Raw genomic sequence first — 22,009 nt, forward strand, 5'->3', positions numbered from 1 at the left:
TGAGCCGAAGTCCAGCACTTAACCGACTGAACCACCCAGGCACCCTGATATAATTGATGTCCTTAAAGAAGGGAGGATTAAGAAGAAATATTTGAAAAAGTAATGACTGAAAGATTTCAAGATTAGATGAAAACTATAAACCCTGATGTAAGAAGCTCAACTAGCCCTATGCACAAGAAAGATGAAGAAAACTATACCAAGATGCTTCAAATTGGTCAAAACCTGTGTTAAAGAGAAAATCTTAAAAGCATTCAGAAAGGAAGACATAGAAAGTACAGAGGAACAATGGTAAGAATCAGCTTATCTCTTGGAAGAAATAATGCAAGCCAGATGACAGTGGAGCATCTTCACTGAAAAAAGCCTAGTAACTTAGTTCTCAATCTAGTGAAGATATTTTTCCAAAACAAAGGCAAAGTAAAGACAGTGTCAGATACACAAAAGGTAAAAATTCATCAGCAGACCTATACTACAAAAAATAAGGGAAGTCCTATAGGCAGAAGCAAATCGGTAGGAGATAGACATCTCAATCTACAAAGCAGAATGAAGAGCACTTTAGAAGTGGCAGTTGTAAAATATAAAAGTTTTTCTGTATTATATGTCTTAAAAAATGTGTTATTTAGTTTTTGAGAGAGAGTGTAAACGGGGGAGGGACTGAAAGAGACGGCAACAGAGAATCTGAAGTGGGCTCTGTGCTCACGGGCTGACATCAGTGAGCCTGATGTGGGGCTTGAACTCATGAACCGTGAGATCGTGACCTGAGCTACAGTTGGATGCTCAACTGACTGAGCCATTCAAGTGCCCCTTTTTATTATATAAGTCTTTTAAAAAGATAATTGGCTGTTTAAAAAATAGTAATGTATTGTGATTTTATAATCTGCACAGGTAAAATGCATGACAACAATAGCACAAAGGAAGAAGGAAAGAAATGGAAATACACTGTTTTTAAGGTTATTCTGTACATGAAGTAGCGTATCACTTGAAAGCAGATTATGATGAGGTAAGGTGTATGTGATAAACCTGCAAATAACCCTAAAATAGCTCAACAAAGAGATAGAGTTAGTAAGCAACTGTAAGAAAGAATGGAATCATAAAAAGTTAATCCAAAGGCATGCAGGAAAAGAAGAAAAAGGGAAGATAAATGGGACAAATGGAAAACAAAGAGCAAACTGATAGACTTAAACCTGACCATATCAGTAAACATTAATGGTCTAAACACTCCAATTAAAGGGCAGAGACTGGGAGTGCCTGGTTGGCTCAGCTGGAAGGGCATGCGACTCTTGGTTTTAGGGTTGTGAGTTTGAGTCCCACGTTGGGTGTAGAGATTACTTAAAAATAAATAAATAAATAAATAAATAAATAAATAAATAAATAAATAAATAAATAAATAAATAAATAAGGTTGTGAGTTTGAGTCCCACATTGGGTGTAAAGACTACTTAAAAATAAATAAACATAAATAAATCTAAAAAAAAGGCAGAAATTGTCAGAATGAATAAAAAGGAAAGACTCAAGTATGTGCTGCCTACAGAAAACCCATTTTAATATAAAGGCATGAATAGGCTTGGAGCAATAGGAGAAAAAAGGTATACCATCCTAATTGTAATAAAAAGAAAGGTGGAATAGTTACATTATTATTAGAAAAAGGTATCGATTTTGCTAGGCATAAATAAGATCATTTCATCATGATGAGGGAGTTCATTTATCAAAACATAATAAACATTTATCTACCTAATAAGTAGCTATTAAATGCATGAAGGAAAAGCTTACATAAATGAAAGGATTAATAGTCAAAATCATAGTGTTATTCAGATTTATTGCTACTCTCTTTTTAATAATTGATAGAACAAATTAGGAAAAAATTAATAAGATGGAAAATTTGAATAGCACTCTTAATTTGGCCTAATTTTGCATTTATAGAACTCTCTGCCCAACAGTAGTAGAATATACATTATTTTCAAGTACTCTAGGCACATTTATCAGGAGAGCCCATATTCTTTGCCTATTTAGTCTCAGTACTTTTAGAAGAATTTAAGTCATACAAAATATGTTCTCTAATGACTGCGAAATTAAATGGGAAACCAGGAATAGAAACATAGACAATCCCTCAATTATTTGTTAACTAAATAACTAGTAGGTCAAAGAAGAAATCGAAAGGGAAATTTGAAAGTACTTTGAACTATTAAGCATTTAAAACATATGAACATTTATAGTACTAAAATGCCTGAAACAGAAAAGAAAAAAGGTCTCAAATCAATGCCCACAATTTCCACCTTAAGAAACCAGGAAGAGGAAATGAATCCCAAATTAAGAAGATTGGAAGTAAAAAAAAAAAAAAGATAAGAGTAGAAATCAATGCAATGGAAAATAGAGAAAGTGAGAAGATCAATTAAATTGATAAAGCTGCAGCCAGAGTGGTCAATAACAAAAAAAAAGACACCAATTACCAATATCAAGAATGAGAGAGATGACATCACTATGGATTCTACAGGTATTAAAAGGGTTATTAGTGCACATTGTAAACACCTTATGCCAATACAACCCCTTAGAGAAATGGAAAAATTTGAAAGGCAGAAATTACTAAAGTCTCTCAGACATTGTAGAAATGTTACAAACATTCTCACAAATAAAATTCTAGGCCAAGAAGACTTAACTGTCACTTCTACCAAATATTTGAGGAAGAAGCAATACCAGTTCTACACACTCTTTCAGAAAATTGAAACTGAGGGAGTACTTACTAATTCATTGTGCCCAGCATTACCCTGATTCCAAAACCAGACAGACATTACATGAAAAGAAAACTACAGACCAGTATCCCTCATGAACGCAAATGCATAAATTCTAAACAAAATTTAGTAAATCAAATGTGACGATATATGAAAAGGATAATACATCATGACTTGAAAAATCAATGTAATTTACCATATTCCAACGCTAAAAAAGAAAAGTCACCACAGTACATGCAGAAGAGCAAAATTCACCATCCATTTTTGATAAAATCTCAGCAAACTAGGCATGAAAGGGAATTTAATTTCTTCATCCTAGTAAAGAGCATCTGTAAAAACCCTACAGATAACATCATGCTTAGTAGTAAACTGAATGCTTTTCCCTGAGAATAGAAACAAGGCAAGGATATCCCCTCTCACCACTTCTATTCAGTATTCTGAATTCTGGTGATTTTTAGAAAATAAAGGACATTGATGTTGGAAAGGAAAAAGTGAAGCTGTATTAACAGATGAGATGGTTGTCTATATAGAAATTGTGATGGAATATATTATTAAAAAGCTATTAGAATCAATGAGTTTACAGTGTTGCAGGATACATGATAAATACACAAAACTCAGTTGCATTTCTATATATGTACTAACCATGAATAATTGGAAATTGGTTAAAAAAAAACGTGCCATTTGTATACAGTAGCATCAGAAATATGATATATTTAGGGATGTGTGAGACCTATATACTGTACACTATTAAAACTCTGCTGACAAAACTTAAAGAATACCACAATAAATGGAGAGATATATCATGTTCATTGAGCAGAAGACAATGTTAAGATGTCATTTCTCCCCATATTGGTCTGTAGATTCAATGCAATCTCATTCAGAATCCTAGCAGCCCTCACCCCGCCCCCACTGTTTTGGGGGTAGAAATTGACAACCTGATCTGAAATTCAGATGGGAATTCAAAGGACTTACGATAGCCAAAACAACTTTGAAAGATAACAAAATTGGAAGACTTACTACCCAACTTGAAGACTATTTTAAGGCCATATTAATCAAGATGGTGTGGTATCACCATAACAATAAATAGATCGACTTGATGAAATAGAGGATCCAGGAATATATCTACACATATATTGTCAATTTACTTCCAACGAAAGTGCAAAGGCGATTTGGTGGAAAAAGGGTAATCTTTTCTACAAATGGTGTTGGAGCAATTGGATAATCATAGACAAAAACTGAACTTCAGTCCATACCTGGCACCATATACAAAAAGTGAGTCAAAGGGATCGTAGGTCTAAATGTAAATCTTAAAACTGTAACCCCTGTAGAAAGAAACAGGAGGAAGTCTTGATGAGACTGGGATAGACCATAATTTCTTGTCTAAAGCATGGTCTGTAAAAGAAAAAGTTGATAAATTGGACTTTGTCAAAAGAAATTTTGTTCTCTGAAAGATACTTGTTTAAAAGGGTGAAAAGACAATCTACAGATGGGGTTAAAATATCGGCAAATTATATGCCTGATAGAGGACTTGTATTCAGAGTATATAAAGAGCTTGCCAAACTCAATAGTAAGTAAACAAACAATCTAATGAAACAGTAAGCAACAGACTTGAAGAGACACTTTCACCAAAGAAGATAGAAATGGATGACAGATAAGTTCATAAAGATGTTCACGTCATTACTTATTGATTAGGGAAATGCAAATTAAGTATTTTTTTTTAAAGTTTATTTATTTTGTGTGAGAGAGGGAGAGGGAGAACACGTGAGCTGGGGAAGGGCAGAGAGAGGATCTGTCAGTGCAGAGCCTGACTTGGGGCTTTGACTCATGAACGGTGAGATCATGACCTGAGCCCAAATAAAGAGTTGGACGCTTAACCAACTGAGCCACTCAGGTGCCCCGAGAAATGCAAATCACAGCAGTAAGGAGACACTGCTGTGCACCTGTTAGAATGGCTGAGACTGAAAAGACTGTCTATACCATATATATTTTTTTAAAGATTATTTAAATAGAGAGTGAGCATGTGTGGGAGCACAAGCAGGAGAGGGAAAGAGAAGAGAGAGAATCTTAAGCAGGTTCCGCGATGCCAGCACAGAGCCTAACGTGGGGGGCTTGATCTCAGGCACCATGAGATCTTGACCTGAGCTGAAATCAAGAGTCGATGCTTCACCGACCCGAGCCCCCTAGTCGCCCCTGCCCACACCATATTTTGGTGAAAACAGAGGGTTTGTGTTTTGTTCATTACTGTGTTGTCAGTGCTTGGGACAGTGCCTTCTAAATGAGGTCGTTGAAAGAACATCAGTCGCCCATGTTCAAGAGCACTGAATTAGAGTTTCAGGCAATAGGTTGAGTTTATACTTAGCATAATTTTATCTTTAACTCTTGATTTTATAAATACCATAGGCATTATTTTGAAAATCCATTTTATTAAAAAAATTTTTTTTAAGTTTATTTGTTTAAGCAGTCTCTACACCAAACGTGGGGCTCAAACTCATGAGCTTGAGATCAAGAGCCACATGCTGTACTGACTGAGCTAGCCAGGTGCTCCTGAAAATCACTTTTAAATTTGAGTGTTTTACCTAGAAAAGATGTATAAAGGTGTAAGATATTTGGCCACATATAATCCCAAAGACAGACTTAAAGTCTTCTTTTTCTAAATCTGTTTTCATTATAGTTTCAGTAGCTTTTTATTGTGACTGTAGAAGAATACAGAATGTGGGGCGCCTGGTGGTTCAGTTGGTTAAGCATCTGACCCTTGATTTCAGCTCAGGTCATGATCTCAGGGTTATGAGATTGAGCCCCGAGTTGGGATCCTCTCTCTCCCTCTCTCCCTGCCCCTCCCCTACTCTCTCTCTCTCTCGCTCTGTCTCTCTCTCTCAAAATAGATAAATAAATAAACCTTAAAAAAAAAAAAAAAAAGAGTACAGAATGTGCCAAAACAGAAAACGGTGATAGGAGCTTGCCTACCTCTCTTACATTTTCTTCCCCACTTAGAATTGCTTACTAACACTTCCGTGTTGTGGTGGTTTTTAAAAATCCCAGGAATTAGCTCTGCCAGGGGCAGGCTCTGCAACCTTGGCAAGGTAGCTAGCCAGCCTCTGCCTCTGTCCTGTCGGGGTACTGCCGTGAGGGGTACGTGAGTTTGTATAATCCCAGTAAATCACTTAAAATAGTGCTTGGCACAGAAGGGCTCTGCAAATGCTAATTATTAATTTAGGGTTTTTATCAGACTTGACTTAAATGATATTATGCATGTAAAATGTCTGCTAGAGTACCTGGCATTTACTAAGTGTTCCGTGTAGACTAGTGCCTATAAATATTCAGGTGCCAGTGTGTCTGAAGAGACTGTATCTTTAGATCTCTGCATTTGTCATCTCTTTAGTGACTTTGTTTAGGACACAAGGAAGAATGTTTCTAGTTTCTGTGTTAGCTTCTCCTAATAGGTACAGGTTACAAAGTTGCACGAATTTTAAATATGAATTTATTGATGCTCCTGGGTGGCTCAGTCGGTTAAGCATCGGACTTGGGCTCAGGTCATGATCGCAGCTTGTTGAGTTGGAGCCCCACGTCGGGCTCTGTGCTGACAGCTCAGAGCCTGGAGCCTGCTTCGGATGCTGTGTCTCCTTCTCTCTCTGCCCCTCCCCCTCTTGTGTTTTGTGTCTCTCTCAAAAAAATAAACACTAAAACGTGTTTTTAAATATGAAATTATTTTCTCATCTCTAAGCGTAGGTGATTTGTTAGGCTACTCTCCAAGTTGATGTTTATTTTTATTAAAAAGTATGCATCTTTGACTAATATCATAATTTAGCGTAGTAATTTTTTTTTTAAAGGCCTGTCTCTAATCTTTCTTGTTTTTGTTCCCTCTTTATAGGTCTGTGGAATCTTGCTTCCCTCTTTTCCAACCTCTGTTTATTTGTGCTGATGCCCTTTGCCTTTTTCTTCCTGGAATCAGAGGGTTTTGCTGGCCTGAAAAAGGTAAAGTGAATCATGTTTTGGAATTAAATCTGTCAAATTAAGAAGCATGTGTCATTCATGTTAAACTTGTGAGAGTGGGCTTGAACAACCATTTGACTGAAATATAAAAAGTTTAATTAGTAATAATAGCAGTGTGTTATTAATATTAATAATGCTAACAATAGAATTAATAACATTGCATATTGAATGATCTTGTGTGTCCACAGGGAGGAAGTTGTCTTTTGACTTTTGGATGTTTTTATAGTATGTGCAAATGTGGTAGAATACTTGTTTGTAGGGAATAAAGCTGACAACATAGCTGTTCTTAGGCTGTCTTATTTAGTTTAAAGAATGACATAAGGGACGCCTGGGGGGCTCAGTCCGTTGGGCGTCCGATTTCAGCTCAGGTCATGATCTCGTGGTCTGTGAGTTCGAGCCCCGCGTCGGGCTCTGTGCTGACAGCTCAGAGCCTGAGCCTGCTTTGGATTCTGTGTCTCCCTCTCTCTCTCTGTCCCTCCCCCCGCTCATGCTCTGTCTCTCTCTCTGTGTCAAAAATAAATAAACATTAAAAAAAAAATAAAAAGGAATGACACGAAATCTTAAGATCTTAAAACATATCTTGATGTAAAAGTTATTTCACTTCCAGTTTTTTTCAGAGAGTAGCATGCTATAAAATCCAACATGCTCCTTTAGATAGTCAAATTCTCAAGACTGTGAGTTACTGATCTTAGTGAATGTGAGAGATTAGGAAAGAGCAAAACAAGAGACTTTGCATCTTTTTTTTTTTTTTTTTTTAATTTATTCATTTATTTTGAGAGAGAGAGAGAGCAAACAGGGGAGGGGCAGAAAGAGAGGGGAGAGAGAGAATCCCAGGTGGGCTCCGCACTGTCAGCACAGAACCTGACACAGGGCTTCAACTCAAAAACCGTGAGATCATGACCTGAGCTGAAATCAAGAGTCAGATGCTTGACCAGTTGAGCTCCCCAGGTGCCCCAAGAGACTGCATCTTAAACAATCAGTCCAGACCGTATCGGTGGTAATAACTTCAGCTGTCTTTGAAAATAACATTTTAAAATGGAAAGAATGATATTTCTGTTTATAGCTTGTGGAGTTCTTTGCTATAGACATTTGGAATATAGTACAGAGATTTAAATAGTTAATACTTTTTGGTAAAAGTGAGTTCTTGCGTTACAGTTTATTTATAGACATGTTATGCCTTTTTAAGTGGTTAGTTCTGTTTGTATTGTGATAGATGAAGTGGAAGTATGCCTATGCATCTTGTTGTTGAACAATACTATAACGCCAGTTAAATGAATTTGGCAAGGAAAGCCGTGAACTGAATTTTTATTACTTTTTATTTCATATAACTTTTTGTAGTTTCTTAGGAATGAAACTGTTTAGTCTAACATTTTGATGAGTCTTCTGATTTTATTTTATTTTATTTTTTTAATGTTTATTTATTTTTGAGACAGAGAGAGACAGAGCATGAACGGGGGAGGGTCAGAGAGAGGGAGACACAGAATCTGAAGCAGGCTCCCGGCTCTGAGCCGTCAGCCCAGAGCCCGACGCGGGGCTTGAACTCACGAACCGCGAGATCATGACCTGAGCCGAAGTCGAATGCTTAACCGACTGAGCCACCCAGGCGCCCCGAGTCTTCTGATTTTAAACCTTAAGTGCCACACTTTTTAGGTTTGTGTGTTGAAGGGTACCAGGAAAGAGTCACTGAGAGGCGATAAAGTGTCATTTTCGTGGATGCACCTTTCTGCTTTCCGGATGTTATTCCATACTTTAATAGTTTGAAGCTGCAAAGTCACAGTTGATTTCGTGTTTAGTAAAGGTACCGTGATCAGAACGGAATGTAAACTATTACGTTGAAGAGGGCTGGTAGGAATGAACATCGAGGGGAAGTGATGTCATTGAGACACTTGAGAAAGCAATTTCTGTATAATTTTAGAGCCAAAGCTTTTGATGGCTTTTCCTTCATTCAGCAGAGTTTTACTCAGCACCTACTGAGCAGTAGTCACTGTGCTACTACTGTAGGGCCTTGCTGGGGACAGGACCGAAAAGACAAGGCTTCTGCCTCCAAGGGATAGACAGAGGGAGGAAGAAACGGTGTAAACAAACAGATGCAGCCCCCTGAACTTTTAGACCGCCAGCCGCAAAGGGAGGCGCCGAGAGGAGCGGGGTCTCCATTCGCCTCGGGAACTGGGGAAGGCTTTTGGCGGAGGAGTCAGCCCGCACTTGAGCTGAGTCTTGACGGACGAGCAGGCTGCTGCTGGAATGTGGCGCCCCTGGCTTGAGCAGAGGCACGCACTGTGACTGAATTGAGGGAATGCGGACACTTAGCTCAAGAATGGAGAGTTGGGGAGAGATCAGGGTGCGCGGAAGCTTGTTGGGGTCCAGTTCTGAAGGGCTCGGTTCTTCTGTCTGCCAGTTGGTTTGCATTTTGTGCTACAGATGACAGGGAGTTGGCAAAGGATTTTGAAAAAGATTTTCGCGTCTACTGTTTTATTTAAGTATGGAGACAAATACACACGTCAGAGTTGAAACCTATTATGTCACTGAGGGAAGGAGTACACGCACCACACGATGGGAAGCGCTGTGTTTTGTAGAGATGTCACCATACTGAATCGGTCACGCACCTCGTTCTGGTAACAGTGTTTCGGCGCGTGCCATTAACCTCGCTCTGTTGATGTTGCTGTAAATATGCAGATTGTTCTTTCTTCCCATCTCTGTCTCCTGTGTAATCTTGCCACGTACAAAAACAACTGGTAAAGCTCAGCGTTGAATGTATTTTCATATTTGGCATTATTGATGTCTTTACCTAATTTATACTTTCTATAAAACTCTGGTTGTCCATTACATAGGTTATTTTAAAAACAGTGGGTAGTGTGGACAGACCCCTTGTCTCCAAATTATTTTCCTCCCTGGCTGAACTAACCAACTCAAAGAGGGTCGTGGCTAAAGTTATTGGAGCAGAATTACCAACTATCTCTAGAATTAGAAAAAACGGACACAAACCCCAGTGACATGTCACTGTTCTCTTGTTCCCTCTCACAAACTAAGGTCAGAGGGGAGAAGCAGCTTGAGGAAGGATTAAGAAGGTAACTGAAGATACTTCACACCTACAATTGTACAGCATTCTTTCCTCTAAGTTTTTTACTTCTGGTCTCCTATACACACTCAAAAGAATATTTTTTTCTAAGTGCATCTTTGACTACGTTAGTCTTCTCAGAATCCCTCATGATCACCAGCTCCGTTTTGTGATCTCAGCGGGGACTGATGTGCTGGATGTCTGTAGGGGACAGTCGACATGACCAGCAAACTCAGCAGAGGCTTGAGAGGAGGGCAAGGAGGCAGAGCTCGGATGGTTGGGTGCCATTTGTCTGACTTGGGTAGTTGGATCATGAATGGGAGTTGTAGGAACCAAATTAAGAAGTTGGTCCTTAAAGCTGTTAGAGAAGGGAGGGAGATGGGGTGTAGCCTGGGGGGGGAGGAAGAGACAGAATAATTCTGCTCTTTGTGCACCGAAGAGAAGGGGCCTGTGGAAGAGAGATTGCAGTAGAGAGGGCTAAAGTGAGCAGATTTGGATTTGCCCCAGGGCTCATGGTCTCAGCTGGTTTTCTCCTCTGGGCCTCAGGGTTTCTTTCTGTAAAATGGGTATAGTAATGATGGTTCCCTGACTGTATTATTTAAGGGATTAAATGAGGGGAGACTATTCATGTAAAACACATAACCCAGGATATGTTAGCCATTATTGCCATTATTCTAGAGCTTAATGCATTTCACTAAAAATATTCTATGGAATATGGTACAGTCAGCTCTTAATTATTTACATATGATCTTGGGTGGTTTTAAGGTTACAGATTATTTTTCCCATTTTGAAAGACCTGCTTAAAGATAAGGTGCATTCTAGACTCTATTAGAATTGTTTAGAAACTTTAAAATTAAGGTAATTGTGTTGTTTTAAAGATTCGTATTTTTCGGTTTACAATCAATTACATGTGGGGCACCTGGGCGGCTCAGTCAGTTGGGCAACTAGCTGTTGATTTCGGCCTCAGGTTGTGATGTCACGGTTCATGAGATCGAGCCCCGTCTCAGACTCCAAGCTGACAGTGCAGAGCGTGCTTTGTATTTTCTCTCTCCCTCTCTGCCACTCCCCCGTCAAAATAAATAAACAAACTTAAAAAAATCAATTGCGTGAAAACTGCAAGGGTTATTAGCATTGCACAGTTCAGCCTTCAATGTGTGTAGTATGTGTTTAAACCCTTCGTTATTAAGCCTTTCTGTAACATGAGATCGTAGGAGTTTCCTAGTGCACGTTCCACATAACGTCTGTGGAGACCTGTCATTCTTTACACGGTGTTGTTGCCTGTGTCCCAGACTAACTGCTGCCTCACTGAAGCGAACGCATCACAGACGGTCACTGGCATGTTTGACACAGCTGGCTAGCAAGTGTATTCCTTTGTGTGTGTGCGTATCCTCTAAAGCTCTGTGCTCATTGGTTATCCTGGACGCAGCTCGTTCCGAAGGGATATCAAAGAGGGCTTGGAAAACGCTTCTAATTGGTAGATTCAGCAGAGTGATTTGAGTCATGACAAACTTGAAATATGGTTAAGTTAAATTTCTTTTTTATTCCTTTGGCCACCCTCCTGGTGCTGTTTTACTATGTCTAAGTCTGGTGGAGTCCCCGAACGGCATATGGCTCCACCGTACTCCCATTGATTCCCCTGGGCAATCGATTTTAAAACCGCCCCTTGCATATTGTGCCGAGACGCGGAAATTGGCCACTAGCCACGGGCGGATGCAGAGCTTGAATTGAAAATCAAATTAAGCAGAATTCTCTACTTAGTTTTTAATTAAACCACTATGTTAATTCAAACAGGACATTTTAGGCCTGGGGGGTTGACCGTGTCCTTTTAAGGGCCTTAAATAAGCCTTTCTTCTCCCTCCTTACTGTGGTGCATGTTTCTATTTTATTAGGACCATCTCCTCGCTATTCCCATTCTTTACATTCTCGACAGTAGGAGAGAGTAAATGGCTTTAATACAGCAATTTCTTAATTTAAGTAAGACGGTAACTTTTATCTTGGATCTCGAACTTACTGTTAGCACTTAAATGTTCATCGGATCTGTATTATTCGCAGTCACCTGTGTGTACCGTGCTGCACATTTTCTGGGTTCGTGCGTGTTGACTTCCTGTGCTTGTGTCTGACTGTTGGTTTCAGCCCTGACAAGAAGGGTGCGTCTGCTGGGCGCTGTGTTTTGTGGACGTGTCTCTCCGCGGTTTGTGTCTTGGTCCCGCGGTCGTGTGGCAGAGTCCAGGGTGTGGGGGCCCCGGCGCTACTCTTCGTCTCACACCTCAGATCCGCCGTGTGGTTTTTCTCTTCCCGCCCTGCCTCGGAGAGACCCCTAGATTATCCGGGATGATGTCGGAAGATGTTTGCCGACTGCAAGGTGAACTCTGGAGGTCTGACCTCCCTCCGGCCAGCGTTTAAATAGGAGTTTGGAATATATTTGTTTCATGTTGTGCTTTAACATCTTACTTTTGGTTATGAGGAGAAAACTCAACAGGTTAATGACAGCGAAAAAATATAATCGGGGGCGGATGAAATCACACGCCAAAGATGTTTCTGGGAGTAACTTTACGTTGTGCCTCACCTTAATGCCTATCTTTGATTTGAAGTCTTGGCATAAAATTTAACATAAGCGACAGCAACATCCTGACCAATTACCCAAGCTATCCAGACATCCCGAAATGTCCAGAGCATGGCACACGGTCTGTAGGATTAAGAGGTTGACTCCTATAACTTCAAACGGAGTGCTTGATAATCAAAGCAAAAAGTACGAAATTTGAGGTAACTTCCTTTCTTAGCTAATTAGACTGACCAGGTGGCAGCAAAGAGCCGGGTGCCGGTGCTGGGAAGGCCTATAAAGCTGAGCGCTGTGACAGCACAGTGCAGGAGGGGCCGAGGTCGTTCCATGTGTTTCTATCCTGTGTCACAGTGTGAAATTGTCCTGGTTTATGTCCCTTTTGGCAAACTTACATAAAAGTGACCTTGTACTGTATTTTATGACCAGATGACTTTTTCCCCCCAGCGGCTAATTTGTCTCAGGCCTCCGTCTTCAAGAGACACAGAAATGAGTAGGAAGTCCAGCGTGGTCTCAGAGAGCTTTCATTGCGTTCTTTCATCATTTTTGCTCGTTTTTGCCACTGATCATCCATAAATTGTTGGACATGAGTGAATAAGGAAGTGCTGCTTAGTGTTAGCGGCACATGCGCGTCTTTGGCCTGGTTTTTGTGGGTGAGAGGAAATCACATACAAAAAGGAAGACTCCTGCTGGGAAACCTTGCAAGGAAATTTACCTTGGGTGCGTTTTGATCTTGGTGTTTATTGCAGAAAATGGACTCATATCTCACTAACTATTGTTATGTGTTAATTTGATTTTCCCAACACCTTCAAGAAAAAAAATCATTCGGTAATTTATTAATAGAATTCCTCTGCCCTCCCCCAGTCGGGGAGCACTAATTTTTCCCCATAGAAACAACATGGGGAGGAATGATTATTTTTAAAACATTCGATTCGGGTAGCGTTGTTATCCTTGGGATTCGTTTTGGAATTGTTAAACTACTGTAAAAGGCGTGGGTTACGGGATGTCAGAGAAAGATGCATGAAAGTGTTATTTTGAGGAAAAGAATATACTTACTTCCTTTAAAAATTGAGTTTGTAAAGAGTTTGAATTAACAATCATTTAGTTCATGAAACGGTCTTGATTTTGTCACCGTTCTCAGTCCAGTTGCGTATTGGAGGGACCTACATGATAATTTCAGTGACAGTATCTGGTATTGTTAAATAGCAGCTGTATTTTTAAGAGGTACACTCAGTTCCCATATACTTTGTGATGGCGTGATAACGTGGACCGTTATACAGCAGTCTTTCCCTCCGTTTATCCAAACAGGAGAGATTTCCACTTCAAGGCTAGATTCTCTCTCTCTCTCTCTCTGCATAAGAGTATGGTGGACAGATTGTGAGCTTTGGCATTTAGAAGACCTGCCTTAAATCCGGTCTCGTCTCCTTCCCGACCTGGGACTTTGGGCATGTTTCTTGGTGTCTGTGTCTGTAAAAGGGGCCGGCAGTACCTACCTCGCTGTGGGGTTGCCGAGGGGCTTGTTGACCTCACCTGGGACATTTGGGAAGTACTTGAGATACAGGAGGAGCAGCCGTGACCACCAGGGGCTGAAATGTACCAGCCACGTGAAAGTTGATTTGAAACTTCAGGAAGATTTGTGGAGGATTATTTTTTATGGATGATAGCAAAGCTACATCTAAGAAATTGTGGTGGTGCTGACATAGCTTTATTTATTTACTTTTTGAGATAGAAATTGCTTTATCTTATAACAGTATAAAAAATAGGCAAAATGTTTAGTAGGTAACTAAACCTCAAACCTTATATGATGATTAAATTATTAACTAGTGCCTCACTGTGTCTTACATGATGATTAAATCATTAGCTAATTCCTTCTTTATTAAATGAGGGAAAAGTTTTGGTATGGAGAAAACAAAAAATAATCAGGTTCAGATTTTAAAGTAATTATACTTTGGATTTTTTTGTCTCAGAGAAAGAGAGAGAGAGCATGTGCAAGTGGGGGAGGGGCAGAGGGAGCGAGAGAGAATCTTAAGCAGACTCCACACTCAGCGCAGAGCCTGATGTGGGGCTTGATCCCACAACGCTGGGATGATCATGACGTGAGCCGAAATCAAGAGTCGGGTGCTCAACCGACCGAGCCACCCAGGCGCCCCAAAGTAATCATACTTTTAAGTAAACTGGTCTTATTACTTCCGGTATTCACGAAACAATGTTACGGAAATAATCATTGTCAATTAGAGTCTCTTTTCCGAAACTGTTTTTGGGGGGACTTGAAAACTGTCTTGCCTTGTTTACAATAAACTTTATTTGAAAGTAAAATGAATGTCTGATTTCGTGTTGACTAGAGAGCTGCTATGTGGTTACAGCACTTAGGGCACACACCCACAGGTCCGTAGGACGACTGGAGTTTGGACTATTAAAATCTCTGTGGCACTTATACTTACTTGTCTATGAAGTCATTTATTCAGCATGACACAGTGTTACTCTTCTGATCTCTGTGAAATGTTTGCCAGTACATAGCTGAAACTTGGTATATTACGTTATCAATCTGTTTATTTGGCCCGTTCGTACCAGAAATAAAAGTTGTGTATTCAGATAAATCAGAGGCAGTAGAATTGTTTGATAGCTTTGGCATTAGGGAATATTTTAGGTTGTGATATATCTACTTTTCTTTAAAGCTGAAATCATTAACAGTTCTGTTACTTCAGAATTTATTGGTTTGTACACTTTCTGGCAAGCAAATAAGTTCTCTTCTAGAAAGGCAAGTTCTTGCTGTTCTGGAATGATTGAATTTTAAAGCACTGAATTGTTAGAAGTATGTATATATAAATATATGTCCTTTTAGTGATAAAAGTAAGATTAGCGGGCAAAAACTGAAAAAATAAGGCTATATCAACACAAGAAAAAGTTAGAATTAAGTGTACTGAAACCATCAGTTTTATAGAAAACATTTCCTGTTATCTTTTTTAGAACACAAAGAAAAAATCTGAGGTTGTTTAGAATGCTAGATTTAAATATTAGTACACTTTCATATTTTAGTTGAGATTACTTGATACTTAATGTTTCTCCTTCCACATTGACTAATGAGTATTAATTTTTATTATAAGCAGTTGATTTTTAAAACAGACTTGTGAAGGGCTTAAAAAAGTTTTTAAACTTTTTTGAGTTATCTGAAAAATTTGTGTTGTTTTAATGATCTTAGTTCCCTCTAAAATGCCCAGAATTAAATTATACTTCTGATTTATTTTTTTAGAAGAGATGCAGTAAAGTAACTAACTTAATGTGTAGTAAGGACTTAGTGTATTCCAGGGTTCTGAGTAACTTCTGAGTAAGCATTCTGAATGCCATTCTTCTCCTTTTGCCATTACCTTAGTTCAGGCTTCATCATTTCTTACTTGGATTTTTACTGTCCTATTTTTTCTGTCTCTACTTTTATTCCTATACAAAGTAACATCCATACACTGCCTTTCAGCCATTGTTTTCTTAATAGTATTGTGCAGCTTATCTCCTTTCTTTTTTTAAATTAAAAGAGAAATATGTTTAGTGTTTATTTATTCTTGAGAGAGAGAGAGAGAGAGAGAGAGAGAGAGAGAGAGATGGAGCATGAGTGGGGGAGGGGCAGAGTAAGAGAGGGAGACAGAATCTGAAGCAGGCTCCAGGCTCTGAGCGTCAGTGCAGAGCCTGATGAGGGGCTCGAACCCACAAGCCATGAGCTCATGACCTGAGCCGAAGTCCGACGCTTAATGGACTGAGCCCCCCAGGCGCCCCCTCCCAGGTGCTTTCATGGCCTCCTGTCTTCATGTGGTATTCTGCCAGGAAGCCCTCTTCTCACTTGTAGGTGGCATCTGTCTTTAAGTGCTACCTCCCGGTGGTCCTTGAGTCTTTTTGGTGGGCCTCCTTTGGGGGGACTTGCTTCCTTCCCCTGTAGTAGGGATTATAATTATAGTGTGATCATCTATAGATGTGTCTTTTCTCTTATCTGCCACGGCATTCCCAAATAAATAAACTTTGCCTACTGCAGACAGAGCTTTTGTACAGGGAAAATGAAGCATGAAAGCTGTGTAGGTCTTAGGTCCCATTGGTTTGTCAGAGGAAGGATCTAACAACACATCAGTGTGCCCCTTCCTGGAGGGGGGGCGAGTCCGGGTTCCTGCATGGGTATCTTCCAGGGTGTGTTTTTTTTTTTTTTAGGACCATTTTAGAGCCTCAGCACAAAAGAAGACATGAGAGTTTGCTTTATTTTGGTACAGCTTAGGCTTTTAGTCCAGAACCTCCAGGTTAAATTAAACCTCCAGGCTCTTCACAAATGCAGCGAGTCTTTACAGAATCCTTACCATCCTCTGCTTGGTGTCCTGGTCCTTCAGCTGGCCGTTAGGAATGAGCCCCACAGCTGCCACCATGTGTGCCCGCCAGGGGAGGTGGTGTGCCAGGCCTCTTGCTGTGGCGGAGCTCAGCCTGACTGCGGCCCGAGGCGGGATGCTGCCCACCCGCCAAGGTGTGAGCCACTTCCTTCCCTGGCCACGCCCTTCGAGGGCCACGTGTTCGGCCCCGGAGCTTTCTCCTGCCCGCGGTGCTCCTCTCCCAGTGCTCCTCTCCCAGCTTCCGTCTTCTTCCCCAGCCTGTCAGGGCAGGGCTGGCACACCTCCGGGTTCGGGTGCCTCAAAGGCAGGAAGACGGCTGCTAGTGTGTGGTTGTAATGGGAGTTGATGACAAGTTAAAGGAAACTCTTGAGAGTAGTGTTGATATTGTTAACCTAACCTATGGCTAAGCAAACCCTTACGTGGCATAGGCACTAGCCTTTTTTCCCTGCAGCCGGGAATTATCAAAGGTTCCTGTCTGTTCAGTATTTTATTGTTTTTAAACTGCTTTCATATATTTTGTTTCATTTGATCTGTTAAAAATCTGAGAAGTAACCAAGGCAAATTTTATTGTGCATATTTTATAGATAAGGTCTTGAAGCCCTAGTTTTCTTGGGAAACTTCCAGGACGTAGTGGCAGAGCTGGAACCAGACTCCAAAGAGTGTTTTTTCCCCGTGTGAGCATTGACTGATCAAATCGTTCTCAAACCTTCTGGAGATTAGAGAAGGGTTCCTGCAGTGCAGTTCTATAAAGATGCCTCATACTGTTTCTATGAAAAAAAAATCCATACATGTATTTTTTTCCTTTAGGAGAGAACATCTTGAGAGCGTGTGAATGTGTATTTGGTGAGTTTGCCAGGTTTCAGTAGAGATCAGGGGAGCATGCTTGTGGTTCTAGGACTTGATTGACTACTCCGGGGAACCGCACAAGCCACAGGACTGGCTTTGAGCATCGTGTGTTTTCTACCGTGTGGATTCTTCGTCCTATGTTACTTGGTGCCATAATGAATGATTATTTAAATACCACGGACATGGGGGCACTGAGGTCTAAAAGCATGTGGGGAAGAGCATACAGCCAACAGTGACACAGATAATGACTCTTCAGACCCGCCGCCCAGTGAGTCCTCGCCGGGCCTCGTGAAGGTGTTTGGCTCATTAACAGTTCTATATTGCACGTCCAGATGGCCCTGGAACTTCAAAAGTAATACTAGCCAGAGAAAGTGGAGTAACAGTTATATCTAATTTGGCTGTTTATGTATCAAAAATAGACAACTGGGGCCTGGAATGTTATTTACTGAGAAACATTTGCAAATAACTGCCTGAAATCTTCTCTTATTTGAATATGTAGAAATAAAATATGAAGGTTATAAAAAATAAATCAGCCTTTTAAAAGTTCAAGATGTTAGAGTTTAAAAAACACCATAAGTTGTAATGCATAGAGAAATTTTAGTCTGTATATGTTATACATAAGGCTTTGTTTGGGTCTGATTCTATGATGATGTTTGATGTCAACTCATGAATTTTCTTACACAGTTAAAGGCAATTAAATAGCTTATATCATTGTCAAATAAAACCACATCCCTCTGTTACCAAATGCATAGATGAGTTCCAGGAAAGTGAGAAAACCTCCGGAGACCGACACTGAACAGGCAGCACAAAACTCAAAGAGTTAGTGAGTGAGTGACCCCTGGCTGCTTACAAGGGGACATAGGCTAATAGGTGCATGGAGGCCAGGAGTTGGAACCGAGGCCCTGCTGAAATCCTTCAGCAAAAGGGCCGCCTTGTTTAAAACGCACATACTCATACATACACATGCATGCATGTACTCACGCACATGTGCACAGCCGTGCACACGCACGTGTGCACGCACACCCCTTGCTCACTGATAGGGGAAGACTCCCAGTCTTAATTCTGGGCAGAAGTTTCCCCTCAGAGTTCATCCATAGGCATTTACTTCCTAGGAGTTGGGGTTCAGTATTCAATACCTTTTGGGAAATCCCCCAGGCCAAGAAATTAGCATAGAAGATGTCTCAAAGCATTATGTATCATTTTGTCTTTTTAACCTAATGTATAGTAGGTACTTGTAAGTAAATTTTATTTAAAATTGGTGGAGTGCCTGGGTGGCTCATTTGGTTAAGCGTCCAACTCTTGGTTTCGGCTCGGGTCATGATCTCAGGGTCATGACGTTCAGCCCCACGTCAGCTCTGCGCTGACAGCCTGGAGCCTCTTGGGATTCTCTCCTCCCTCTGGCTCTGCCCCTCCCTTGCAAGTGTGTGCATGTGTTCTCTCTCTCAAAATAAATAAATACATACATACATACATACATACATACATATGCCCCTCCCTTGCAAGTGTGTGCATGTGTTCTCTCTCTCAAAATAAATAAATAAATACATACATACATACATACATACATAAATAAATAAATAAATAAATAAATAAATTTTTTTTTTTAGTTAAAAATGGTTTAAATATAACCAACAATTATAGTTGGTTTTAGAAAGTTGATTTAATATAAGGTTCATAATACATGTACATTTTTTACTTGGTCCTGTTTAACTATGACTTGTGCTGCTTAATTGCATTTAAATTAATTATATGAGAAGACTCAGGACTTGACAATAAATACCATATAAGCAGACCTAAACAAAACCTGATTTCATTTTATCCTGGCTTTTTTACATTTTAAACTTATACTCTCTCTTAGTAATTGGATACTGGCTTAGTTCTTTAAGTGTTATCATCCCTAAAAGCCAAGAATGAATAATACAATCTTTTTTTTAGTTTTAGGTACCTTTTCTGTGAGTTTTAGTCTGTGTAATTTAATCTGTGTAATTAATTTTGTGAGATGCTTGAAAAGAATGAATCTAAATTAGTTTTTCTCTATGTTATTATTCAGTGATTCAAAGCAGTTATACAAGAATATTACCCTTATCTATTACTTTTAAATACTTTATTAGATTCTTATCTTTACTATCATTCTATAAGGTTTGGACTTTTTGACTATAAGCTTGTAGCTCTTGGGATCACTCCTCTTATTTCCCCTTTATTTTCGGTCTATAGTTTCTCTGGGACATTTCTCCATAGATTTGATCCCATCTACTTTCTATCATTTATGGATTTCTTAACATTGTTAGTCCGCGGATGCTCTTGTCTTCTAGCATAACTCATTTGGTTAATTCCTGTTGGCCACTTATTGTATGTCTGGTTCTGTTGCAGCTGCTAGGGACAGTGTGGATTGATTGATTGATTGATTGATTGATTGTTTATTATATATTTTTCCTGTCTTCTGTGATTAAAAAAAGTGTGTGTTTAATCCATCATTTTGAACTCATGTCTCTGATTCCTTTTCTGTCTCTACTTGTTAGCTTTACTGGCCTTTTATCTGGAATACAGTATTAATTCCCTGATTGTTAATTTCGGGACATTCTTTGGCCTTTTTCCAGACTGGGAGGTTTTGTGGTCCCTGCTTGAATTGGCTCTGATTTTGTCGACAGATATGGGGGTTCAGTCTTTCGGCCTGTGTTCTTTAGCTTCGAAAGCTGTTTTGGCCTCTCCTGGCTTTACTGTTCAAAGAAGATCTCTTCTAATCTGATGTTCAGAAATCCTCGAGACTCCAAGATGAATTCTACAAATGTACAAGTCCTTGAATGCATCTGTATCGCAGGATCCTTAATGTTTAGTTTTTCTATGTCACATCAGGCTTGCGTAAAGTGTACTTTTGAGGCTGATGATGTTGATTGATTCTCTTGTGTATCTTGACTTCTGTTGTTTTTCATTAATATTTTAATTTTAATTTAACCAATTTCATTGGAAGCCAATTAACCTCACATTATATTTTATATCATTCCAAATTACCTGTCAGTATTTGTACTTGGATTATTCTGTAAATATAATTGCCGTGTACATACATTTTATGCCCTTTTTCCTTTAATAATGTATTTTGTGTACATAAATTTTCTGGTGCTGGGAAAAGTTGTCCAAAACTTGGAAACAGGCAGAGGTCCTGGGTGTTCTGTCAGTGGTGTCCTGGGCATTGTGTAGTGTCCCTTGGAGGTTATCTCATGTTGTAGGGCTGCGTACCTTTGGCTGATTTCCTACCGACTTGGCTATTTCACTTCTTTTAGGGTTAGAGTTAACTGTAGGGAAGTAAGAGCAATGGAAATGATTTTGTCTGATATAATTGGTTTCTTCTCCAAACAAAAGACAGCCCAAGCATTTTATTGTGTTGTCCCATAGGATATTACATCTAATTTAGCTAATTGATTTTAGCGTTTCCAATTGTCTAAGTATATCTGTGTTTTTCAAATTCTTCTTTGACCTGGCCTTAACAAAAATTAAAACCATGTGGCTCTACTGGTAAAGGGTGTGGGGAACAGAGAGCAAAGAGTGCTCGGCGGGGAGCTGCAGTCGGCAAGCAGCAGTAACACCCACTGTGGGCTGGCATGGAAGATGGGGCTCTGGTGGTGGAGTCCGGGAGGTACTTACAAGTGTCCACCGGGATACAGGTTGCTGGACACTCCATTCAGAACTGGATCTTGCCTGCCCACATCTACTTTCTGGATCCACTTACTAGTTCTGTTGTCACCACGGGCGGGAGGTGATAAAGAGAACAGGCAGGACAAGAACTCTTAAATATAAAGATGAATAAGGGACTCAGAAAATGACCTGACCTTTGGGAAAAACCAACACTGTGAGAGGTACCAAACTCAGTGCGTTCTCAGAGTTAATAGACAAAGAGAAGATTTAAGGGAGATTTAAAAATATTTGGCCTTGTGCTTTAGACATTTTTTTTTCCCACAGAGGGAAATAAGGATATCTGATTCTCGATATTGCCAGAAATGAATGTTCTACAGAGTCATTCTGATTAAAAAAAATCAAGTCCAGACAGCTTGTGGCATATTTTTACTAGATAACTTCAGTTTCATACAAATTTGTTCAGAGATTTGAAGATGGAGCATTCAGAGTTTTATTTTATGGAACTAGTATAATCTTGATACTGAAAGTAGGCAAGGATAGTATGAGAAAGGAACATTATGGCCATTTTTATTTGTGAATACTTATGAATCAGAAAATGTTAAGCTGAATCCAGCCATGTAAGCAAAAGATCATCATTGAAGAAAATTTCATTTCAGGTATGCGAGATTGGTTTCACCTTAGGCAAGTTATGCCTATAATTCATATTAGGAAAGTCAAGTGAGGAAAAAAAAAGTCAAGTGAGCATCTCAAAAAGGACACAAAACACATTTAGTAAAATCGGTAACCACTCGTGATTAAAAAGCAGACTAAGGACTTGAGGGGACGTTCTTAACCTGATTATGGATATCTAC

At 39.7% G+C, this 22,009-nt stretch overlaps 1 protein-coding gene across 9 annotated transcripts in view; it reads left to right on the plus strand.

Moving 5' to 3' along the window:
• Nucleotides 1-22,009, plus strand: part of LMBR1 (limb development membrane protein 1) — a 199,352-nt gene that overhangs the window by 60,465 nt on the left and 116,878 nt on the right. For 7 of the 9 annotated variants that reach the window (XR_015243572.1, XM_086685405.1, XM_086685387.1 and 4 more), the window contains one exon: nt 6,591-6,694. The exons of 1 other annotated variant lie outside the window; for it this stretch is intronic. Coding sequence is in view for 7 of the 8 variants with exons in the window: in XM_086685405.1 (XP_086541531.1) it covers nt 6,591-6,694 (104 nt within the window). In the remaining variant the exon portion in view is untranslated. Of the gene's footprint in view, nt 1-976; nt 998-6,590; nt 6,695-22,009 lie in introns of those variants that run through there. One more of the 9 variants, XM_086685418.1, reaches the window with a different exon arrangement.

This window comes from Puma concolor, chromosome A2 (genome assembly GCF_028749965.1).
Source record: "Puma concolor isolate L17-30 chromosome A2, mPumCon1.1.hap2, whole genome shotgun sequence".
Lineage (NCBI taxonomy): Eukaryota > Metazoa > Chordata > Mammalia > Carnivora > Felidae > Puma > Puma concolor.